Here is a 25,972-nt window from a genome sequence, read left to right on the forward strand (position 1 = left end):
ACTACAAGATATTCCTGATTCTGTTAAAGAGAGTGTCTTCATTGTTACAATCAGGAGATAGATAAATCAAATCTTCTAAAGTATGGTCTGAGTAGGGTGGAGTAGTTTTAAAATTCACAAGAGGTGAGGGTGCAGTGACACAAAGGAACCCAAAAAAGGACACAGTGATGAACAAAAGGAGGAATGTACCAGACAAAAATTTGGGGCCCAAGCAAAATCCAAAGGAAAATGAACCCTAGAGGAAGCAGACTGGGTGGCTCTAAGAAAGGAGACACACCCAGGAAGGTGCATTGGATCTGGAGGATGGTAAACAATTGAGTGCTAACAAGTGTGGGGAATATCTGAGAAACATAGAGGGGTATGGGTCAGAAGAGTTATGAGAAATGGGGGAAAGCAATGTAGAGATTGAAAGAAGAGCTTCAGAATAAGGGCTGTACTTTTATCACACCCAGATATCTTGATGAGGCCTGAAGACAAGGATGTTACTGGACTTGTTGTGTGGTAGCCAAACTGTACTGGACTTAGGACATCAATTTTAGTCATCTCTGGAAGAATGGGAAAATACTTATCTCTTCATTTTTTGAATATAGATTTCAATTTGTTCAGCCAAGGGACCCCATACTAGCCTAGTTGTCCCATGCATGATATGCTTTTCCTTTCTTCCTCCCTTCCTCCTTTCCTTCCTCCCTCCCTCCCTCCCTCTCTCTGTCTCTGTCTCTCTCTGTCTCTGTCTGTCTCTCTCTGTGTCTCTCTGTCTCTCTCTGTGTCTCTCTGTGTGTCTCTCTCTGTCTCTGTCTCTCTGTCTCTCTCTCTCTCTCTGTCTCTCTGTCTCTCTCTCTCCCCCCCCCCCCCCCCAATCTTTCTCCCATCTTGCAAACAAAGTATTGGTTCCAAGTCAGAAGGGTGTTAAAACACTAGGCAGCTGGGGGTAAATGGCTTGCCAGGTTGACATATCAGGAAGTGTCTAAGGCTGGATTTTAACCTAAGTCTTTCTGACTCTCAGTCCTGGCACTGTGCTACCTGGTTGCCCCTATGCATGATGCCCTTTAAAAGCACCTATCAGAGGCAGCTGGGTGGCTCAGTGGATTGAGAGCCAGGCCCAAAGATGGGAGTTCCTGGGTTCAAATGTGGCCTCAGATATTTCCTAGCTGTGTGACCCTGGGCAAGTAACTTGACCTCCATTGCCTAGCCCTTACCACTCTTCTGTCTTAGAACCAATACACAATATTGATTCTAAGGCGAAAGGTAAGGGTTAAAGAAAAACAACAACCAAAAAAAACCAAAACACCTACTGTTTTTCATTATGTCCATATACCAGAGATGAGATTTTAATCTGCGATTAGGCCTCAGTTTCCTCTTCAGTAAAATAGAAATGATTTTATTGCTACTGCCTACATCATATGGCTTTGTGAAGAGGAAATAAGATAATTAGACATAAAATGCTTTGCAAACTATAAAGTTCTATGGAAATATCCATTTTCCTAATCTTATTATATGATGCTCAAACCCCAGGGAGCATTCTCCAGGCTGTATACTTTATGATGCACTGAAAAGAGTACTAGATTAGAGTGGAAGGACCTACATTCCAATCTCAGTTCTATGAGATCTTGAGTAAATGATTCAACCAATAAAACATTTTAAAAGAAAAATAATTCCCCTTTCTAATGCTAATAGCTGATAATTTTGATGATGATAGTTTTGCTGAACTGCTTTTTTTCTCTGTTATTAATAAGAGATGGCTCTCTGGGAAAGTAAGGGGAACAGATAACATTGGGAAAAGTAGTTGATATCCAAAACAAAAGATACCAATAAAAAGAATTATTTTTTCTGAAAAGGAAAAAATGTCATAGTCTTCTGGAAGGTAGAAATTGGGACCCACATCCTTCTCCTGCCTCCCATTCAGCATACAATAAGTAGTGCATATAGGTAATTTTTTTATGAATGAATATAGGAAGAGGGAGGTGGTGCTATAAGTTGGTTGCATTTTATTTCATTTTCAAATCAGAGACAATTTTGAGTAATAACTTTTCAGTCTTTCTTTTCCCAATTGTGTTTCTGACTTATCTAAGGCAGTAGATTATTCCTGGATAGATTAGTGAAGGGCAGGCTTAGCTCCCCTTATGTGGGTTTAAACTTCTTTGAGTATCACTATAATTCTTGGGAAATCATAAAAAAAAAAGCCTACTGCTTTTTCAGATGGCCCCTTTTACATTCAGTTCAGAAAGTCCTTTAGTGTGTTACATAAAATGTCTTACACTTCTTGAGCACCAAGGAAAATAAAAGCTTACCATGTTAATTTTATACTGATGAGAGGTAGGTCACAATGTCTTCTTTTGCCTGAGTGGGGAAATTATGGTATGACTAAAATACCATTGTTCCACAGCTCCTAGGATGTTTTGCTTTTGAGACCTCTAGAGAATGAGTCATGATAAAAATATATAGGCTCTCCCTTCCCCCCAACTCACAAACTATGTTTGACATTGAATGCAGCCTTGTTGTCCAGTCAAGAAAAAGCCAAGCTGATGTCAAAAGCTCAAGTAGTTTCCCTTCCCCGCCTCCCCCCAAATTGTTCTCAGATGATCCTGCTTGTATTTCCCTTCCAAATGTTATATTCACCAATCTAATACTATCCAAAAGGGCTCTCCTGATCCCAGAAGGAATTCTAGTTGTTACATTTAGTAGATGACATTTCTTTCTTTTTTTTTTGGCTTTTACATGTGTCATTGATCAAGACCTATTTCCATATTATTAATATTTGCAATAGAGTGATCATTTAGAGTCTACGTCCCCAATTATATCTCCATTGACCCATGCAATCAAGGAAATGTTTTTTTCTTCTGTGTTTTTGCTCCCACAGTTCTTCCTCTGGGTGTGGATAACTTCTTTCTCATAAATCCCTCAGAATTGTCCTGCATCATTTCATTGCTACTGGTAGAGAAGTCCATTACATTTGATTGTACCACAGTGTATCAGTCTCTGTGTACAATGTTCTCTTGGTTCTGCTCCTTTTGCTCTGTATCAATTCCTGAAGGTCATTCTAGTTCACATGGAATTCCTTGGAGGATTTTCTTTTTTTCTTTTTTTTTTAATTTTATAATATTTTATTTGATCATTTCCAAGCATTATTCATTAAAGACAAAGATCATTTTCTTTTCCTCCCCCCCAACCCCCCGTAGCCGATGCGTGATTCCACTGGGTATTACATGTGTTCTTGATTCGAACCCATTGCTATGTTGTTAATATTTGCATTAGGGTTTCCTTTAGAGTCTCTCCTCTGTCATGTCCCCTCAACCGCTGTAGTCAAGCAGTTGCTTTTCCTTGGTGTTTCTACTCCCACAGTTTATCCTCTGCTTATGAATGGTGTTTTTTCTGCTGGATCCCTGCAGATTGTTCAGGGACATTACACCGCCACTAATGGAGAAGTCCATTACGTTCGATTATACCACAGTGTATTAGTCTCTGTGTACAATGTTCTCCTGGTTCTGCTCCTCTCGCTCTGTATCACTTCCTCAACATATACCACAATTTGCTCAGCCATTCCCCAATTGATGGGCATCCCCTCGTTTTCCAGTTTTTGGCCACCACAAAGAGCGCAGCTATGAATATTTTTGTACAAGTCTTTTTGTCCATTATCTCTTTGGGGTACAGACCCAGCAGTGCTATGGCTGGATCAAAGGGTAGACAGTCTTTTATCACCCTTTGGGCATAGTTCCAAATTGCCCTCCAGAATGGTTGGATCAGTTCACAACTCCACCAGCAATGAATTAATGTCCCTACTTTACCACATCCCCTCCAGCATTCATTACTTTCCTTTGCTATCATGTTAGCCAATCTGCTTGGTGTGAGGTGATACCTCAGAGTTGTTTTGATTTGCATCTCTCTGATTATAAGAGATTTAGAACACTTCTTCATGTGCTTATTAATAGTTTTGATTTCTTTATCTGAGAACTGCCTATCCATGTCCCTTGCCCGTTTATCAATTGGAGAATGGCTTGATTTTTTGTACAATTGATTTAGCTCTTTATAAATTTGAGTAATTAAACCTTTGTCAGAGGTTTCTATGAAGATTTTTTCCCAATTTGTTGTTTCCCTTCTGATTTTAGTTACATTGGTTTTGTTTGTACTAAAGCTTTTAATTTGATGTAGTCAAAATTATTTATTTTACATTTTGTGATTCTTTCTATGTCTTGCTTGGTTTTAAAGTCTTTGCCCTCCCAAAGGTCTGACATGTATACTATTCTGTGTTTACCCAATTTACTTATGGTTTCCTTCTTTATGTTTAAGTCATTCACCCATTTTGAATTTATCTTGGTGTAAGGTGTGAGGTGTTGATCTATTCCTAATCTCTCCCACACTGTCTTCCAATTTTCCCAGCAGTTTTTATCGAATAGTGGATTTTTGTCCCAAAAGCTGGGATCTTTGGGTTTATTGTATACTGTCTTGCTGAGGTCGCTTTCCCCCAGTCTGTTCCACTGATCTTCCTTTCTGTCTCTTAGCCAGTGCCAAATTGTTTTGATGACTGCTGCTTTGTAATATAGTTTAAGGTCAGGGACTGCAAGGCCCCCATCATATGTGTTTTTTTTTTCATTATTTCCCTGGATATCCTTGATCTTTTGTTATTCCAGATGAATTTTGTTATGTTTTTTTCTAAATCAGTAAAGAAATATTTTGGGAGTTCAATGGGTATGGCACTAAATAGATAAATAAGTTTGGGTAGGATGGTCATTTTTATTATATTGGCTCGTCCTATCCATGAGCAGTTAATGTTTTTCCAATTGCTCAAGTCTAGTTTTAGTTGTGTGGAGAGTGTTTTGTAGTTGTGTTCATAGAGTTCTTGTGTTTGTCTCGGGAGATAGATTCCTAGGTATTTTATTTTGTCTAAAGTGATTTTGAATGGGATTTCTCTTTCTAGTTTTTGCTGCTGAGCTGTGTTGGAGATATATAGAAATGCTGATGACTTATGTGGGTTTATTTTGTATCCTGCAACTTTGCTAAAGTTGTTGATTATTTCGACTAGCTTTTTGGTTGAATCTCTAGGATTCTTTAAGTAGACCATCATGTCATCTGCAAAGAGTGATAACTTGGTCTCCTCCTTGCCTATTTTGATGCCTTCAATTTCTTTTTCTTCTCTAATTGCTACTGCTAGTGTTTCTAGTACAATGTCAAATAGTAGAGGTGATAATGGGCATCCTTGTTTCACTCCTGATCTTATTGGAATGCATTTAGTTTATCCCCATTGCAGATGATATTAGCTGATGGTTTTAGATATATACTGTTTATTATTTTTAGGAACGACCCTTCTATTCCTATGCTTTCTAGTGTTTTTAATAGGAATGGGTGTTGTATTTTATCAGAGGCTTTTTCTGCATCTATTGAAATAACCATGTGGTTCTTGTTGGTTTGCTTGTTGATGTGGTCAATTATGTGGATGGTTCTCCTAATATTGAACCAGCCCTGCATCCCTGGTATAAATCCTACTTGATCATGGTGGATGACCCTTCTGATCACTTGCTGGAGTCTTTTTGCTAGTATCCTATTTAAGATTTTTGCATCTATATTCATTAGGGAGATTGGTCTATAGTTTTCTTTCTCTGTTTTTGACCTGCCTGGTTTTGGAATCAGTACCATGTTTGTGTCATAAAAGGAGTTTGGTAGAACTCCCTCTTTGCTTATTATGTCAAATAGTTTGTATAGTATTGGCATTAACTGTTCTCTGAATGTTTGATAGAATTCACTGGTGAATCCATCAGGCCCTGGGGATTTTTTCTTAAGAAGTTCTTTGATGGCTTGTTGGATTTCATTTTCTGATATGGGATTATTTAAGAATTCTATTTCTTCTTCTGTTAGTCTAGGCAGTTTGTATTTTTGTATATATTCATCCATATCACCTAAATTGGTGTATTTATTGTATTGTATTGTATTGTATTGTATTGTATTGTATTTATTGGGCAAAGTAATTTTTAATGATTGCCTTAATTTCCTCTTCATCAGAGGTGATGTCCCCCTTTTCATCTTTGATGCTGTTAATTTGCTTTTCTTCCTTCCTTTTTTTAATTAGATTGACCAGTACTTTGTCTATTTTGTTTGTTTTTTCAAAGTACTAGCTTCTTGTCTTATTTATTAAATCAATAGTTCTATCACTTTCAATTTTACTAATTTCTCCCTTAATTTTTAGGATTTCTAGTTTGGTTTTCGGCTGGGGGTTTTTAATTTGATTGTTTTCGAGTTTAGTAGATGACATTTCTAAGCAGAAAGCCAAGTCACTTGGGAATTTTTTATTATTCCTCAAAGCTGATCTTATCCTTTTTGGACACCAGTCTCCTCTATTTGCATGGTAATTCAGCTTCCCATTGGAATATATATACACTTTTACATCTTAAGACTTCTCCAATGCTGGCAACTCTTCCTCTTCCAGAATTCTGATGTCTGAAATTTGCCTTTGACCACAGCTTCCTTCTCTTCTTTTTCCTCACTCACACCAGATCTCTTTATACTCATCATTATTAAGTTTCATTGTACAGCATGCTCCTTCCAAAACTTGTATTGTTCACCTTCAAGTCCTTTCACTTACATTTGACTTCTATTTCTCTAATGAGATCGAGGGTATCTGTCTTTAACTCCTTAAACTTCTTGCTTCCGCCATTTGCAGTTCCTCATATTTGCCCCTCTTCTCTTCCTTCTGATCTCCATGGAAGAAATGACCTTCCTCCTTTTCAAAGCTAACTCCTTCATCTGTGCTCTTGATCCCACATCCTCCCACTTCCTTTAGGATTTCTTTCATCAGGTATACCCTGCCTCTTGTGTTTTCTATCTCTTCCTCTCTGCTAGCTCTTTCCTGTCTACTTAAAAATATGCTTTGGTCTCTCTCCTCTCCAAAATAGAGAAGGAAAAACCTTTTCCTCCAATTGTTTTCTCTTTCCTTCAGCTATCATTCTTTTTCTCACTCCTTTTAATTACTTACCTTTTTTTAAAAAAACGCTAACTTTTTGTATTAGAATCAATACTGTGAATTGGTTCCAAGGCAGAAGAGAGTGGTAAGGGCTAGGCAATGGGTGTTAAGTGAGTTGCCCAGGGTCATGCAGCTAGGACATATCTGGGGCCAGATTTGAATCCAGGATCTCCCAACTCCAGGTCTGGCTCTCAATCTGCCAAACCACCTAGTTGCCCCTGTTATTAAACTTTTTTTTGGTTATTAAACTTTTTTTTTAAGTCATATGCATGCAGTCCAAAATTATTTTTGTTTTTATTTCTCTCTATGTGGTTTCCCTTCAGTAAAAAGTATAATCCTAGAAGTTCCCCTCAAGGATGGTTTCCTTTTCGTCTTTGTATCCCCAGCTCATAGCACGTGTTTGGTACTTATGGTTGAGGAATATTAAATCCTTCCACTTTCTTATATTCAGTCCTTGTGGTCTTGCTTCTTTTGCTAGCATTTCAATAAGATGCTTTTTCAAAGGGGAGCTAATCTCAAATGCTGGGTCCTTTACTTAATCCCTATCCTCCTTAACCTTTTTATGGTATTTATTGGTCCTGGATGTTGCTCTCACCTCAACTTCAGTGACACTGGACTCTTAGAATTGCTCTTACCAGCCGATCTCTTTGGTTTGATCTCATTTCCTTTCTGTTTTCCTGGCTCCTTTGCTTCTCTCTCCCTCAATGGAGAATTCTCCTTGGCCATTGCCTGAATGTGGGCAGGCCGCACAGTTGAGTGGAAAGGATGTGGCATGATGGGAATATTGGGTTGGACTTTTAGTGTACTTTCCATATTCTTGCATAGTATGGTTAGTGCCATGTCTTATGTTCTCCTTCCAAATCGTAAATTCTTTAGTGTTTCTTTGTAAAAATATGGGAATAGATTTGTTTGCTAGAAAAAAGTGAATATTGTGTTTGTTTAGGTGAATTACATTGAATCTCTTCTTTTATCTGACCAAAGCCAGTCAGACTGCTTCAGGGCCTTAATATCTCTGTGCAGTAATATGTAGCTTCTCCAGGCCTTATTTTTAATCCCAGGCCAGCCTTTTCCCTGATTTTCTCATGATGCTCTTGAACTGTTTTCCCTTGTTGCCCATCTAATGTGTGATAAGAGAATTCACATTCTGATAGCTTCCAAGGTGAGAAGAAATTAAAATAAATATTCTGTAAAAACACCATCTGGTATATTCCAAAACTAAATATAAAACTAGTTTAGATCATTTAGTGCTTTTTGTTTTTCTAAGCCATGGCCTCCATTGACTAATGAGAAGTTAAAATGAATGCTAAGTAAAAAGAGAACAAAGTATCTAGAGAGCATGACTAAAAATTCATACCCGGGGATATGCTATCATTCATATGTTTTCATGCTTATGCATTTTTTGATCAAGGACACCAGTTGGAGGAACGATGACCAATATGATACTTGGCAGTATTTCCTTTTGATTCTGATTCTTGGTATAAAGGCAAATGTCCAGCTAAGAGGGACTGAGGTTACCATTTCAAGCTTCAGGAATATGGCAGTCATTTGGCAGTGTTTTAAAATAATTGTGCTGTGTTATTATTATTAATTTTCAGAGATGTCTACTTTAAAATATTCCCTGGTTTTTCAATTGCCTAATTATTAAATCACTCATACTAAGGGAAATGAGTGACATTACAGTCCTCAAAAAGTGAAATGAGGGAGGTTATTGTCTTTCTGCTATTGCCTTGGTGCCTTTGTGACTTGGAATTTCAAGTTAAATCAAAATGTGAGCAATAGCTTTTCCATTAAAACACTCTTGTTCTCATTACTTTTCCTGTAATATGACTGTTTCAAGGAATTTTATTTATAATAATTGAAAATTAACATACACATGAAAGATAAGCTAAAATCCAAACAAGAGACACAATGCTTCCCCCACTTGGTTTGTAGCATCTACACAATGGGAGTTTCTGAATGAAAAGATGCTTAGTTTGAAGATACCATTTCCAGACCCATCAGGACACATACTTGCTATGCATATCCTCTAGTACAACACACCCTTTCCTTTTCATTTTAAGCAACTGCTGAATTGAGTACACATTTGAAATAGAGAATCTGCTCTTTAAGATGACTCCAAGTGTAAGAAATAAAATTAGGACTCTATCTAGCTACATGGGTGGTCTCAGCCTGGCCACTATAGCAGCTATCCTGGAGCTGTCACCTGAGATAGAGAGAGCTCACTTCCTGGATCAGGATCATATCTGGGATCAAGCATATAGACCATAGTCACATGACCCATGCTAAGTGACACAAAGTAATGCAGACTCATGTAGACCCACACAGATGCATGCCAGCTGTGTTACCCAGAAGGGGAGAACCTTCCTCACACAATCCCCTCTTTGATTCTTTGGGAGACCAGCATGTTAAAATTGCCTCCTTTGGGGTTTCTGGGAGATTAACATGTCAGATCTCCCCAAGAGTCATTCCACCTATGTAGCTTATACCTCTAAAGATTCTCTTACTAGATGTGTATAAAATATTGCACCTTACATAGAAGGAATTACAACAATTTGGGGATAAGAAGAAAAGAAAAAAGGAGAAAGAAAACAACAAAAAGATTGATAGACGCATTGATGAAAAGCCAATTAGGAGGCACTGCCCTTTGGCATAAGAGTTTATATTCGGAATAAATGATAAATTCAACCTGTCTACATGAGTTTGCCTTACTGAGAAGGGGAGAACTTTCCTTGCCTCCGAGGAAAGTTAGGGTAGGAAGCACCATGAAAAATTAGATTAGAATTGAATGACTTTGATGTAGGAAATGGTTCTCATCACATACAAATAATATATTCACCCCAGTAATATACCATTAAAGTTAAAAAAAATATGGCCCTTGACAACTTTTTTAGAGTATGGGAGTAGGTAGTGAGCTTCTTTGGGAGTTTGAAAGTATATTATCTGAAAGTACAGTGTATCAACTATAACTCCTTTTTTCTCTCACCTCCCTTCCAATGACTTAAATGAATTGCAAAAGTGAGGGTGACAGCCCAGAAGGTAACCTAAGACCAGAGAAGGAGCAGGTAATATGATACTGTGGGTAGTGTCCCCTTCAAAAGGATTCTTCCTTTTAGGGATATGTATAATTGAAAATCTGTTACCCTAAAAAAGAACAACATTTCCTGGGAGCCCGCTGACTTCCTATACTTACTTACATACTTCCTGTAGATAGGTGATATTAGGCGGGGACATGGAGGATCCCCGCTTTTTTTGGCCCTGTCGGCAAGCATGGTGGTGGTGAGTGGGGATTTTGAAATGGCTGATCAGCCATGGACATGTGGTCTTTGATTTCTAATGATCATTAATAAATCCCTTAAAATATAATATTTTTATTATTGAGATTTAATTTTTAAATTTTACAGGTACAGAATTACTCTCAGAACAAAAAATGCAAAAGTATCTCTTGCTATGGTCTAGCCATTATCTGTCCCACCCCATAGCTAGTGATTTGAGAAAATCATGGAGACAAAGTGAGAAATAATTTGAATCGTGATCCAAAAGCACATAAACCAAATGTCAAGCTGGATAAGAAATCTAGACTAGATTTCTTCAAAGCACCAAATGCAAAGAACTGAGCTTGAAGTGGGAAGCTAGGTGCCAAAGCAAATATTCAAACCATGGAGGTCAGTACTGGATTAGGAGACAAGATACAGGAAGTCAGTTCCCTGTTAGCTATTCATCTGATTCCACCTCCTGCCCCAAAGCTATGCATTTTCTCCCTCTACCTTCCACTGATATATTAGTATGGTCACATATTAGCCCTTGATTCAGCTACATCATTAAGGCATTTGGCCCAGGCATATCTTTCAGCCATGGAAGAATGAAATAAAATTCATGAAGATCAAGAGCAGAGGAATTGACTGAAAAAGAAAGCCAAACTGCCCAAATATCAGATGGGAGAAAGAATATAGTGTGTATATGTGCATTTTGTGCATGTGTGTGGACAAGCATACATATATACCTACATGATTTTTAGGATTCATAGTGGACTGTAAGCTGACCATGAGTTCAGCAAGGAAAAATGACAGGAACAATCTTTTGAGCAGAAAGAGAAAGCTATCACATATACACACCATAAAGGAATCTTCCCTTCGTGTTTGATCCTAGTTAGATCTTAACTAGTATCCTAGGGGCAATTCAGAATTTAGCACCTTAGAGCTGAGCACAAGGGAAAATGACAATCATAAAGTCAGAGGTGAGACTGTTTGATCTAGAGAAGAAAAAGAAGACAACAATCTTTAAGGATGCCATACCATATTGTGGCTAACTCTTTCCCATCTTCTCTCTATTGAATGAGTGGAAATAGTCTTAAATGATAACAGGTTTATATTTCAATCTGCAAACATTTTCTAAGTTCCTACTGTGTGCTATAGACTGTGCTAAGCACTGGGGATACAAAAAGAGACAAAAGACCTGCCTTTGAGGAACTCATAGGCTAAAGAGGAAGGAAACAACAAGTACCACCACTATGCATAAATATTATATAAAACCCAGATAGAAAATACTTAAAAGAGGGAAGGCACCAGAACTAAGAACTATTGAAAAAGGCTTCTTGTTTTAATTGAAACTTAAAGTTAGCCAGGGAAATCAGGAGATGGAGAGGAAAGAACATTCCATACATGAGGAATAGAGAAAATATCCAGAGCTAGGCATTTGACTTGATAGAAGAAAATTTTTTTTGAGAGAAGAGGAATTGGTGCCTTAGAGGGATGATAGAATATGCTCTGGTGCCCTGTTCTAATAGAATAGAGCAGTATCACAAGCTCTCAGGGCTTGTAAAATGAGAGTTAGACTAGAACTTCTTCCAATTCAGGTATTCTGGAACTCTGACTTATATCTGTGTTGTTCTGGATTTCTTCAAGTTGTTAAAGATCTTTGATTCCTCTCTACTCTTGCCAGGCCCTCCTTTACTTTTTTATTTTAAAAGAAAATGAATACAGTCACTCATCAGGAGGTCCACAAGATGTTTTCCATTACTGATCACTGACTATGCCTGTGTCTCACCATATATGGTACTGGATTATGGGGAAGCTATAGATCCCTCAGCTGATAGTATCTACCATGTTTATGCTGAGCTACTCTGTGCTTGCTTAGGACCCCAGAGGTCTCCTAGGTGCTGATAGAAAGAAGGAGCCACCATTCATTCTTTCCCTCAGTATTGAACTAGGAGCCAAAGTAAATTGAGTTCTTTTAACTGATAATCCACTTGGAAAGTTTTTGTTTCATTTTAAAATATGAAGATATTGAAAATGGAAAGCCATACTAAAAGCCTTAGAAATATTTGTTTTTGAGCAAAAGGACACAAACATTATCCCAGTGACCCTAGGGCAGCCTGAGAGGGCACTTTTATCAATGTAAAAATATGTCCAAGTGATGAGCCCTCATGAGCACTAGTGGAAGAGAAAACAGAATACTTAGGTTTCCCTTTTTGTGGAAAATGTCAAGTATTATTTATAAATCTTTTTGTATGGAGCAAGTTAATGGACCTAGTCTCTGCCCCAGAAGTTGTCCCTGGAGAGGCAGCCTGATACAGTGGATAGAGAAATGGGCCTAGAGTTGCCTCAACTTACTTCATCTACCTCACTAATTGTTGTAAAGATCAAATGAGATAATGTTTATAGATTTCTTTGCAAGCCTTCAAATGCTATGTAACTGTGAGCTGTTGTTAGTAAAATTGACCCTGGGGGACACCTAGGGGGTTCAGTAGATAGGGAGCCAGGCCAGGAATTGGGAGGTCCTGGGTTCAAATTTTGTCTCAGACACTTCCTAACTGTGTGACCCTGGCAAATCATTTAACTCCAATTGCCGCTCTTCTGCCTTAGAATCAATACTTAGTATGACAAGAGTTTTTAAAGGGGGCAAAAAATGTGTAAAAGGATTAGTCGATTGATCAATGAACATTTATTAAGCACCTATTATTTTCTAGTCCTGGATTAAGTTAGTGGGATGGGACTAAGAAAAATATTAAGAACATGGTTTTCAAGCTGGAAGAGACCTTATCATTATCAATTCCCTCATTTTATAGCCAAACTCAAAGAGATTAGTGGATTTAACCAGGGTTACAAATCTAATAAGCATCTGAGTCAGGATTTGAATTCAGATCTTCCTGACTCCAAGGGCTTTAAAGATCCACTAAATTACCTAGTTGCCTTTCCTTCCAATTGCAGGGTGGCTTTATTTATAAAGTTTTAAGACTGGATATATAAGTATCAGGGACTGCTTTCCCCTTTTCACTTCCTTAAAACCTGTTTCATATCAATATTCTTATTCACCTTTCCCGCTATATCAGTGATGGTGAACCTTTTGGGGACTCCATGCCATGTCCCTGACTGCAGTGTCCCACCCACCCCTACAATGGGGGTGGGGGGGTAGTGCCAAGCTCCAAGGAGGTTCCAGTGCCCCATATCCTCAATTCACCGTCATGGCCCTAGGCCCTTAGAGTAGTCACTCTTGGGGATTGACTCCTGACCTACTAGGAAACAGGTAAAAGCTTCCAGGTTTATGGCAAACTATTTCAATGTCAAGATCCTTCTTTTTCTTCAAGCTTTGGGGCCTTCTTAGAGTTCCTGAATTTTTCTGTATAGATTCTCTCCTTGGATTTTGGAGATTTGCCTGCTTTGACTTCTGGTACATGCTTAGTTATTCAACCTTTTACTGTCTACCTAGATTCTAAACTTATATTTGCCTTGACTCTTATTTGTACATGCCTAAATTTTGACTTTCTTACCTAGATTTGACCTATTCTTTTGCTCTGACCTTTGGTTTCCACTCCAAACTGTGTTTTTGTTCTACACTCTAGCTGCACTTTGACTCATGAGCCTCTGAATACAACCATGGATCCTAGTATGCTACGTTACCCTTCTATTCTCTGCTCTGTTCTCCTGGCCCCAGCCCTTTGCCTTATATCTGTGACCCACTGTGACAATTGCTGTGACCCATTTGTTGACAGTCAAAATCAGAAGACACCATTTAAGTATGTCACTATATAAGTATGTCACTTGTTTCTCAGAAAGAATAATTATAATATTTGGCCCAAGGTGTATCTGTCATTGGCTAAAGACCAAATGAAAAATTCCATTCTCAGTAGAGAAGAACCATTCACAAAATAATGATTTAAAAGACTTTTCCCCCTTGATTTGATTCAGATAAAGAATTATGAGGTCCTGTGCTATTATTATTGCTATTTGTTTTGGGAAAATGTTGGCTGAACTAGGAAATTCAAAGGTATAAAATTTTAACAATCTTATAGAAATTTTGATCCATTCCTATTGACTTTTAGACACTAAGGATTATAACGAAGTCAGATAACTTCAGTTTCCACAAATAAGTGGTAAATATTGACCCTAGAAATATCATCAGGCTTCCTGTACATCTCCATTTGTTTATTGGTTTTTGTTGCAGGGAAGGAACAACAGTCCCTGTTTGTAGATGTGCTGGTCTGAAATATGAAGAGCTTTCAGGGAGTTGACTTCTCTCCTTTGTCCTTAACAGTAATCCAGAAAGAGTAGACTTCTGGACTTTCCTTAAAAGGGGTTAAGCTAATGATATGGTAGATTGTATCTTGATACTATAAAATAGGTCATATGTTTCCCTTTGATGCCTTACATAAAAGTGAGAAATGAGCAACATGGAAAACAAAAGAATATTCAGTGTAATATGTGAGGTTCCATGTGGGCTTGGCTAGAATTGATTGTTCCTAAAGAGTGATAGAAGACCTTTTTCTAGGTTCTTTAGAGTGGCTCCTCTATTCCACTCCTAGCTCTCCCACAGGATCACTGACTCTTAGCTGTGGAACCAGAAAGGTCGTCTAGTTTAACCCCACTTTTATACCTGCTTTGTCCATTTTCCACAGGAGAATGCTAAGATTAAATAATTCACCCAAGCTCATAGAGATAGTGAGTAACAGAGTGGATATTGAGGTCCAGGTTTTGTGACTGAATTCAAGTTGAGCACTCTTTCCACCAGCTGCTGCTAGCTCCATGAAAATTCCATCTTGTTGGAAAGGTGGGAAGTTTTACCACCATTGTGGTTTTCCTGTTTCACATTTAATATTCCTGGGGTTGCCATTGCTAGGCAACAAGTTTCATCAGCTACAGCCTTTGAGGCCTTGGTCATTTTGACCTGTTCTTTTCTTGACTGGGTTGGGATTCCTCCTCTTCCTCCTCATGAACTATTTGGGCAAACTGTTGTAGCTCATAGGGTTGGTTTGTTCTGTTCCTTGAAATTCTTAATACCAAAGGAATTGCTTGGAATACTCAACTCTTTTGCAATCAGCCAGACATCGAATTGAACAGATTTTGTGAATAGCCATTTTAAGTTTGGGGTTTTGTGAGAAGAGTTTATAACCTAGGCATAAGGTTATGAAATTTCATCTGACTTGAGGGAACAATTCCCAGGATGTTTCCAGTTTTTATTAGGTCTGTGAAAACACATACACAGCACTTGGCAAAACACCTATAGGAGAAGCTTTTTTGTATACCTGGAGACCCCATACAGTACTGCTGACATAGGCCAAAGTCCTGGGGAAACCAATCTACAATTGATTGAAATTAAATAGCAACTTGTTTGTTTTATAAACCTGGGACTGTTCTCTCATTTAAGCTAGAGATTGAATAGGTTTCTGATTGGCTCTTGGGAGGCCTGGGAAAGGAGAGCTTTTCCTTGATTGGATTAGTTATTGTGATTCCTTTTGTGGGGGGAGGCAGTGGTCTGAGCATCTAAAATATTCATAGCCACTCTTCTTGGTAGCAAAGAACTGGAAACAAAGTGGATGCCTTTCAGTTAGGGAATGGCTAAGTTTTCTTATATGAATGTGATGAAACATTGATTATTGCATTAAGAAATTAGGAGTGTAGTAGGGCAATTGGGTGGCTCAGTGGATAGCGAGTCAGGCCCAGAAATGGGAGATCCTGGTTTCAAATTTGACCTTTTACACTTGCCAGCTGTGTGACTCTGGACAAATCAATTAACCCCATAGCCCTTCCCGCGTTTCTGCCTTGGAACCAGTACTTAGTATTAATTTTAAGATGGAAGGTAAGGATTTTTTTTCAAAGTAGTGTGAAAAAGTCAGAATCGTGGGAAGATCTACATGAACTTGATTGACAATGTACACAGTTAGAACAAAGGAAGAACAGTGACAACAGCATTAAAAATAAATGTTTTGAATTATGATGACCAAGAAGATTTGAGAAAATGGGTATAGAACATAGCCTATACTATCAGAAGCAAGTGGGTTGTTTAGTGTTGATGAACTGCTTTTTTTAATCTTTTGTTTCAAGGGATATAATGTAATGGAAAAAAGAATAGATCAATAAAAATGTTGTGTTTTTAAAAGGAAAAAAGAAGTCCCTAGAAGAGTCTCACTTGACCTCGTGGCTCTTTAGTGGGTTCCCTATACAAGTTTCCAGGAAGGTGAAACTTATTGCTGGCCCAGCTTTTCTGCTAACACCCTTCAACTTTAAGGACATTTTGATGACTGCAAAAATAAAAATGTGTATTTTTGACATGGTTGCCATGCAATTACAATTGGTAGGAAGAGAACAGAACTGAGATTAAACCATTTTTCTGGAGATGAGGAGAACATTGGGAAATCTTCATGGTTGGTAGGCTTGGTGAGGTCCGTGTGTCATCTCCATGTCACAAGACTGGGGGCATGCCTGGACCAAATCTGGGTGGAGAGAGTCCAAAAGAGGGAGGGTGTGCTCTGAGGAAAGGAGGGGTAGGTGTCAGGCCAGACCAGGCAGCCTCATTCTGGCCTGTGCTTAGTTTCAGTTGAGCCAGACAGTGTGCACTAGAGCCTCTAGCCTGATGCTACTCCTGATGGCAGCATTACCCCATTGTTTTTATGTGTCTTCACTACTTGACACACTTTTTCTTTTAGTTTGACCAATGCCACCGGAAAGATGATTGCAAGTTCAATTTTAAAGAAAAAAAACCTTTTTGGCTTCAGTTTTACTGTATATAAAATTAGGGATTGGAGGAGAAAAGTTGAATGGACAATCTCTTGGGCCCCTTTTAGCTCTAGTGTTCTGTAGGTAGAAACAAAGACAAGGAGAAATCTCTATAAATTTCACAATGGAGCCATGCATGTAAACTATACATTTGCTCTTAGACACAGTGAGAAATAAGTGATTTTCAGTATGATTAAGTCATTTAAATGCATTTTGCTTTTAAATCCTTACTGAGAACACAGAATTGAAGAAAGAAAATTAATGACATTATTTTAAAAAGTCCTTTGTATTAGATTGGCAGCATCCAGCCCTTTGCCTCCTGAAATGTTCTACCTATATACCCCCCAAGAAGCTTTGGTGAAATTTCATTGCCTTTTGGCAGAGGGCAAGTGAAATAAACTTAGTTTTTTGATAATGATACTATTGTCTGTACTTTTTAATCTGCATGTTGTGTTTAAAAAAAAATTTTTTAACACTCCTTCATTGGGCATGTGAATTGGATAGGAAAATAATTATAATGGCCCTGAAATGTTTGGGTTTTTTTTCCTTCCCCTCTTGGTAATTCAGGGAAATGGTGCAGGTGGACAAGTTGAATTGTGATTAAATACAGTGACCACCATTAGTTCCAGAGAAGAGATGATGAAATACTCCTTCTTCTTCTTTGAGGGATGGAGGGGACTATGGATACCTAATGTGAAATGTACTGATGGATGCTCACACTGGGTTAGGAGCTTTTACTTCATTTTTTTGTTATAAGGAAAGACTTGTAGGTTAGGAATAACAGTAGGAAATAGCTGTGGTGTAATAAGTGAAAGACAAAAATCATATTGACAGGTTATACATCAACCAAAATACCAAAAAATGTAAAGTGGTTGGCTTTTTTATGTCAAGCAACACAGGAAATGACTTGCAGATTTCAAAATACTGGGCCTTTATAATTAATCTCAAGGCATCACAATTAATTACAATGAATAAAATGTACAGTTAATCTTAGAGCAAAGGACCAACTAGCTTTGTTAAGCCTCAGGAGTCACCTCCCTCTATTCTCTTTGTCTTTTACCATTGGGGCTTGGGGCTAGGTCAAGTCTCCAAAAGTCAAAGACCCCAAGGGACAAATGCTCCCTCCAATGGCTTTTTAGCAATAGATGTCACTCCTGAATCATTCAGGGCTCTGACCTTTTGTTCTTTCCTGTCTTCCTTCTGGATTTTTTACTCCTTCCTCCCCTCTTAGCCTCTCTTTTAAAGTTAAATTCTGCATCATATTTTCTAAAAGTGAGTTTTTATTGGCCTTTTCTTTGCATTATGATAATTTCTCCACTATCCTTCCCATTCCTCCTCTCAGAAAGTGTCCCATATAACAGTATTTTTTAAGATGAAAAGATAAAGAAGAGGGAAAAAATCAGTACAACCAAACAATACACTGAATAAAGTCTAAAAGCATGGTTGATGTGTGATACTTATGAAGCTCCTTCCAAAAAAAGGTGTGCTGGGTATATTCTCATATCTCTTCATTTGAATCCTACTTGATCTTTATAATCCTGCAACATTCACTTCTGACTTGTATGTGTTTGTGTGTATGTGGTGTTTCCATTTACATTGTTGCAGTCATTGTGTATGCTGTTTTCTTGGTTCTGCTTATTTCACTTGCCTGGGTTTATTTAGGTCTTTCCATGCTTCCCTATATTGATCACATGCATCATTATATGCCACAGTTTGTTTATCTGTACCTCAGTTGATAGGCATCTAGTTTGCAATTCTTAGCTATTAACAAAAAGTGCTGCTATAAATATTGTGGTATATATAAGCACTTTCTTCTTATTAATGGTTGCCTTGGAGTATAAGCCCAATAATTTAGTCAAAATAAGTGGACATTTTTGTCACTTTATTTCCATAATTCCAAATTGCTTTCCAAAGTGATTGTACCAATTCACAGTTCCATCAGCAAAGTATTAGTGTGTCTGCCATCTCACAACCCCATCAACATTGAGTATTGCCTTTCCCCACCCCCCCATCTTTGCCAATTTGCAGGGTACCAGGTGAAGCCTTGAGATTATTTTGATTTGCATATATCTTCTTAGTATGTTGAAGCCTTCTTTCATACTAATGAATTCTTTGTATTTCTTCTTTTGAAAACCATTCGTTCATTTCCTTTGATTGCTTATCTATTGGGGAATGGCTATTAGTTTATATATGTACACATACAGATCCACATGTTCGTTTATATCTTAGACACCAAACACTTATTAAAGAAATTTGATGCAAAGTTTTTTTTTTCCCATTTGATGACTTCCTTTCTTGTCCTCAGTGCATTAATTTTGTCCATGCAGAAGCTTTTCGGTTTTCTGTAATCAAAGTTATCAATTATTTAATTTTATAATTACCTCTATCTCTTGTGTGGATAAGAATGCATCTCCTGCCCATGGCTGTGAAAGTTCTATGATCTGCTTCTCTTCTAATTTTTTTTTATGTATGAGCTCTAATATTAGGGACATGTATCCACTTAGAATGTATTGTGGAATAGTTGTTGATCTAAACCCAATTTCTGCCAGACTGCTTTTCAATTGTCCCAGCATTAAAAAAAAAACAAATAAAGATGTTTTTTTCTCTATCTGATATGTTTTTTGCTAAACACTGTATTATTGAACTCCACTATTTCTTATTCTTCTGTATCTAGACTTCCATTGATTTACCTTTGTAGTTTTAAACCAATACAAATGACCTAAATGACTGCTGTTTTATAATGGACTATCTGGAACTGCTCTTCCCCCTTCATCCCAACTTTTAAAAAAGGACTTTCCTTGATATTCTTGATCTTTTGCTTTTTGAAATGAATATTGTTATTTTATCTTACCAAGTTTTTTGTTTTTTTTTAAACCCTTACCTTCTATCTTGGAGTCAATACTGTGTATTGGCTCCAAGGCAGAAGAGTGGTAAGGGCTAGGCAATGGCAGTCAAGTGACTTGCCCAGGGTCACACAGCTAGGAAGTGTCTGAGGCCAGATTTGAACCTAGGACCTCCCGTCTCTAGGCCTAGCTCTCAATCCACTGAGCTACCCAGTTGCCCCCTATCTTACCAAGTTTTGTACAATATCTCCTTGGTAATTTGATTTTTATAGCATTAAAACTATGAATTAACTTTCGTAGTATTGTTATTTTTAAAATGTTGGTATGTCTCAGCCCTGAGCACTTAAATCTTCCTCCAGCTATTTAAATTGTTTTTTTTTATTTCTTTAATGAATACTTTATAATTGAATCTGTTTTTGTGTTTTTTGCATGTATGTGTTTTGGTAATCTACTGGGATAATTTTATCTCTCTTTTTATCTACCCATATACTCTTAATTTCTTCCTCTTGTTTTATTGCTATTGCTACCATTTCCAAAGCTATTTCAAGTAATTGTGGGGAGAGTGAGCCTCTGTGTTTTACTCCCATATTTAATGGGAAAGATTCTAGTGCATCCCCATTGCATATGATGCTTGCTTTTTGCTTTAGATAGATATTTTTATGATAATAAGAGTTCTGCCTTGCATCTGCTTTGAAGCGTTTTTAGCATAAGTGAGTGTTGTTCTTTGTCTAAGGCTTTTTTGGCATCTTGATGCTCACATCATTTTAGATGCTTTCATTTTCAGTTGTTCTCAGTAGTTTTCAAGAGGTTGATAATTCTGTTAGTTTTGTTAATTTTTTTCTACTGTTGAACAATCCTTACATCCCTAGTATAAATCCAACCGTGTCATAATGAAAAATTCCTTGGATTTCCTACTCCATTTTATTTAGTCCAGGACAAAACTAGGCACACTGAGTAATATAAAGTTGTTGGGGTGCAGGAGATATGAAATTGAAGCCATGTGCTGTAAGGAGATAGCAGCCATCTCAGAACCCTCTAGTGGCAGAAAGTTCTAAGGAAAGTGCTGCCAGAAATGATTCGTGTAAGAGTTGAAGCTGAATATACTGACTAGAATCCCTAATTCTCCCTTCTCTCCCATTTTATTGTACAGACTGTTTCCATTCTAGAACAGAGACTGACCCTGACAGAAGACAAACTCAAGCAGTGCTTGGAAAACCAACAACTAATCATGCAGAGTAAAGCTGAGTGATTTGGAGAAGAAAAATCAAGAGTGATATCGATTTTAGGAGTGTGATTGTGTGTGCATGTGTGGTGTACATGTGTGTGTGGTGAGGGCATAATGCATTTGTATTGTGTGAATTGTATAAATAAAACGGATATTTTACTGAAATCAAACGTGTGGTTGTCCTCCGTCCTTTCAAATGATGTACAGTCTGGCTCCAGCCTACTTTTCTAGCTCTCTTCCACATTACTTCTCTTCACATGTCCGGTCAGACTATCTGCTTGCTATGTGTTCCATCTCCTGCTGCCCCCCATGCCCGGGGTGCACTCACTCCTCACTTCCGCCTCTTGGCATCCTGGCATCCTATCCAAATGCACCCTCATGATAAGGTTACCTTTCCTTCCCCCCCAGTGGCCGGTGCCTTCACTCCCAGAACTTATCTTGTATTTATTTGGTATCCACGACTGGTTATGTTTTGTTCCTTCTCAGAGAACAGAAGGCCATTGAGGGCAAGCACTGTTCACTTTTGCACACTGTCCCTGGTGCATAGATGCTAAAACTTTTATTTTCTTATTTAAATATAGGTATCTCGTGAGCATTCATTGTATTTTACTGGGCCCAGAATGGTATGTGATCTGAATGGTCTTAAGGTTTATAACTTTGCTGCAGAGACCTTGTTTTCCTTTTAAAAAAAAATGGTGGAGTAACTTCTGGAGGCCATTAAAATGGTGATGGTTTCCAGTCGGTGAAGAATACGGGAACAGGTTGGCCTTAACATGTACTAATCTCATGGGATTTTTCCATCTTTCACTCACTGTCTTGGAGTTTTCCATCTCTAGTATGAGTTAAAAATCAACTACAAAGAGCTAGAAAAGCCAAAAGATTTCCTCAGAACCAAAGAAAAACGCCCAAACTTGACTGAGTCAAGTTTAGTACCAGGGGAATTGGCCTTGTTTATGAAAGTACAGAAGTATTGATTTATGGATGGGATAAGAAATGAAAGAAGCCTAACACATTCTAACTCCAGCATGACTTCCTCCTCTTTCTCAGACTAGTGAGGGTCAAGCAGGCACCCCTTGAACTCATTTCCATTTCATTGCTCAGGACCTAATTAGTTCACCGGGACCCAGAGCTGTGAAAGTTAGGAAAGAGAAAATGACATGCTTTGAAGGGGCCTCTCAAGGAAATCTTCTGCGGAGGCCCAAGAAGCCCCTCTCCCCCCCAGCAACCATAGCATGTTGTTTCTGAAGCAATTTGGGAGAAAGAACAGAACCACTTAGAGCAGCCAGCCCTGGGCTCTGGCCACCAGCCCAGGCCTGGCTCACAGGCCTCCTCAGCCTTCCCCTAGAAACATAGACTTGAATGTTTTGAGCACACGAGTTTCCATTTGCTCACAGGGGTTTCCATAAGCGCCCCTTTCCTCTGCACCTGTTTCTGTAAAAATCAGCCCAAGCCTGCATTCTATTGAAACCTTGTAACTTTTATTGAAGTCTTATTATTTCCATATGGGTGAAATGCCTTTCTCCCTGTCTCTGCCAGCAGCTCAGAGTTCCTCCACACCTCCTATTCCTTGACAGCCCCATGTCTGTCCATCCTCTTCTGTCTTTTATTCGCTGCCCTGCGAGAGTGGTCGTTGCCTTTTGTCGTTAAGTCCTCCCCATAGATTTGCACTGTGCCTGCTTCTGGAGTGCCCGCTCAGCTAGCCTGACTGGCAAGGCTTCCCTCCTTGTCTAGAGCCCAAATGTGGAGTGTTTGTTGACTCAGACTTAACAAATAAGAGCTCCTCTCCCTCTATCCCATAGGGAGTTGCAATTGATATCATATGCTAGTTTTGATCCTGTTGCTTTCACAGCCAGCGGAGTCACCGGGGTAGAAATGCAAACTGCTTTAAATGCACGCACACAAGCGCACACACACAACAACTTGGGCTGGTAGAAATCCTCATTTATTTACATGGCTCTTCTGGACCTTAATTTTGAGTTGGAATCATCTGCTTAAATCATGCCAAGGATTTGACCAACTCTTATATGTTCTATTGAGAAGTTTATGCTTTACCCAGAGATGCCACTGGTTAAGTAAATGCCCTAAGGAGGTAACTGATAAAAAGGAAAAGAAAAGGGCCTGATAGCAGTGCTTTTTAAAGTAGCAAAGAACTGAGAACCAAATAGATGCCCCTCAGTTGGAATGTAATGGACTCTTACTGTGCTGTAACAAGCAACATGAAAACAGAGAACCATAAGAAGACTTCTAGGGGCTAATGTGAAGGAAGCAGAACCAGGAGATTGAGGGCCCCAATAATGTAAACAGAATAACGACCAGGTAGACAAACCTCAGTGCTGTGAAAATGGACTGCGGAAGCCTGATTTCTGAGATGAGGTGGGAAGAGAGTACACTCACCTCCCTTTGCATAGCTGGAAGACTACGCATGGGGAACACTCCATATGATGTTGAATTTTTGTTGATGTATTGGTTTATTTTTAAAAAATGTGAACCATAAACAAGTTTTTAAATTCTTTGTTAATAAAGGGACATATCGAGAAATGCAGGTGATGTAAGAACAAAAACTATCAATGAATATGTCTCTGACAGAAGAAGCTAATAACTAGCTGAGAATTGTATCATGACAGTATAGTCTAGAGGAAGAGCCTTGAACTTAAAAGTCAAGAAAACCTGGTTTCAAGCCTTCCCACATCCCACGAGAGAATGACCAATCACATCGCCTTACTGGTGGGTGTCCAGTGAGGTTTGTGTGAGGCAATATGGTAGAATGGAAAACAACTGGCTTGGAATCTTAGCTTGGTTTCTTACCATCTCTGTGTGTATATTATTGGATAAGTCACTTCTTGGGGCTTCAGTTTCCTCATCTTTAAAAGAATAACTTTTATTTAAACAATGAGCTCTAAAGTCTCCTCCTAAATCTATGATTCTGTGATAGTGAGCCATTCTAGTGGGCACACTGCTGCGGTAGTGAACACCATAATGACTGATTATGTCCCAGAGCATTTCTGGAAGGCCAGTTTGTTTGAGGAGCAGCGTGAGTACTCTCTAGTGATTAATGGAGCTCTACTCCCTAGGAGCTGGCCTTCTAAGACAGACACTGTGGTCATACATCATGAGAATATCTGAACAGTGAATGTGCCGACATGAAAGGAAGAGGAAAAATTGAATTTAAAAAATAATGTATTTTTTTTTCAGCCCTGAAGTTAAGAGATGACACTCAAGGTTGGGGAGGAAGAGTCTGGTAGAATGAAGTTTATGTTTATAAAAGTTAGATGGGGTAATGTTCAATGGAAAAGAAAAGGAATGACTTGTATTCAGTGTGCCAAAAAGTGATTATAGTAGCAGGTGGCTCAATGGGTTGAGAGTCAGGACCAGAGATGGGAGGTTGAGTTCAAATCTGGCCTTAGACACTTTCTAGCTGTATGACCCTGGGCAAGTCACTTAACTCCCATTGCCTAGCCCTGACCACTCTTCTGCCTTGTAATGGATACTTAGTACAGATTCTAAGACCGAAGGTAAGTGATTAAAATAATTAAAACAAACAAAAAAACATGATTGTAGTAGAGAAGCTTACTTCTTCTAGCCAAGGTAGTGGAACCAGAGAAACAAGGTAAGTTGAGATGTCTTCTGCAGTTAAGTTTGGGCTGCTAGGATGCCACAGCATTGGTTGGGATCTCATAGAGCCCCTGTTCCTATTTCCACCTAAAGCAGGTCTTCTAATCTGTGATCCCATGATAGTGAACCATTATAGTAGGCTTTTCAGCAGGTGGCTGTCGAGCTACTTAGCTGGCTAGTAGATGAGGAATTCACTTCTCTGGGTTGTCAGTTCCCTGGATGGGTAGCTCCAATTATTAGGAAATTCTTCTGATAAGCTCAAACCTGCTTCCTTGGGGCTTTCTCCTCTGCTTCTTCCTTCTCTAGAGCCATCCATCAAAAGCCTGTTCCATATGACAAATCCCTCACTGCAAACCTCCTCTTTGGAAAGTTTCCTCTGGGCCTCAGTTTCCCCAAGTATAAAATGAGGAAGTTGGACTGGATAAGCTCTAATGGCCCTCCCAGTTTTGTGATTGTTGGTGTCTTTTACTGGTTCATTTAGATCACACCCTCTAAATACATTTGTCCCCCCAAAAGTTCTCCCCTAAAGCCCAACTCTCCCTTTGTTTGAATTACCTCTTCTCTATCACACATGCCTATGTTTTCTCCATCTCTCCCTAATTTTTAATCCTGTCATCACAGTTGCCTATTGGGCATTTCCAGTGGAATATCCTGTAGACATCTCAAATTCAGATTTCACCTCACTTGAGTCCATCCTCCATCTATCTGCCAAAAAGTGATTTTTCCTAAGTGCTCTCCTCTCCTCTCCTCCCCTCCCCTTTCCTTTCCTTCCCTTTCCTTTCCTTCCCTTACCTCCCTTCCCCTCCTCCCCTCCCCTCTCCTCCTCCTTCTCCTCTTCCTCCTCCTCCTCCTCCCCCTCTCCTCCTCCTCCTCCTCCGCCTCCGCCTCCGCCTCCCCCCCCTCCCCTCCCCTCCCCTCCCCTTCCCTCTACATTTATTAAGCACTTAGGCTACATTTATTAAGCACTTAGTATGTTCCTATGATTTTTCCCCATGACAGCCCTTCAGATTTTTATAGGTGGGAATCTTGTCCTCTGGGTCTGCTATCTCCTCTGAGCTAAGCAGGCTTCCTAAAATTCCATTTATACTGTGAGGTTTTCTTGAATGTACGTTGAATGTTGTCAGTGTTTGAACCTACAATTTTCACCAAACCAGGCAGCCCCGTTGACGTAGTTTAATGCCATCTTCAGACGCGGCGCTGTTTCTGCCCAGGGATCTGGGCCCAATCCTGTCCTTTGACAAGACATGTGGCCAGAGGGTCCAACCGCCTCGTATAAGAAGAGACCGTCTTTTCCCCTCTCTTCTCATCATTTTCCCTCTTGTGGTAGGTTCTGGGACCCTTTTGGGATGTGGGA

General features: G+C 38.9%; 1 protein-coding gene across 4 annotated transcripts in view; it reads left to right on the plus strand.

Annotated features, from left to right (window-relative positions):
- The window catches only part of POC1A (POC1 centriolar protein A), a 197,258-nt gene extending 176,087 nt beyond the window's left edge, over window positions 1-21,171 (plus strand). For 2 of the 4 annotated variants that reach the window (XM_007500514.3, XM_001380381.5), the window contains exon 11: window positions 20,932-21,171. In XM_007500514.3, coding sequence (XP_007500576.1) covers window positions 20,932-21,030 — 99 coding nt within the window. In that variant the 3' untranslated portion in view covers window positions 21,031-21,171. The remainder of the gene's footprint in view (window positions 1-20,931) is intronic. The other 2 variants (XR_470923.3, XM_007500515.3) reach the window with 2 other exon arrangements.
- Window positions 21,172-25,972: the final 4,801 nt, after the last annotated feature.

The sequence above is a fragment of the Monodelphis domestica genome, chromosome 7 (assembly GCF_027887165.1).
Source record: "Monodelphis domestica isolate mMonDom1 chromosome 7, mMonDom1.pri, whole genome shotgun sequence".
Taxonomy (NCBI): Eukaryota; Metazoa; Chordata; class Mammalia; order Didelphimorphia; family Didelphidae; genus Monodelphis; species Monodelphis domestica.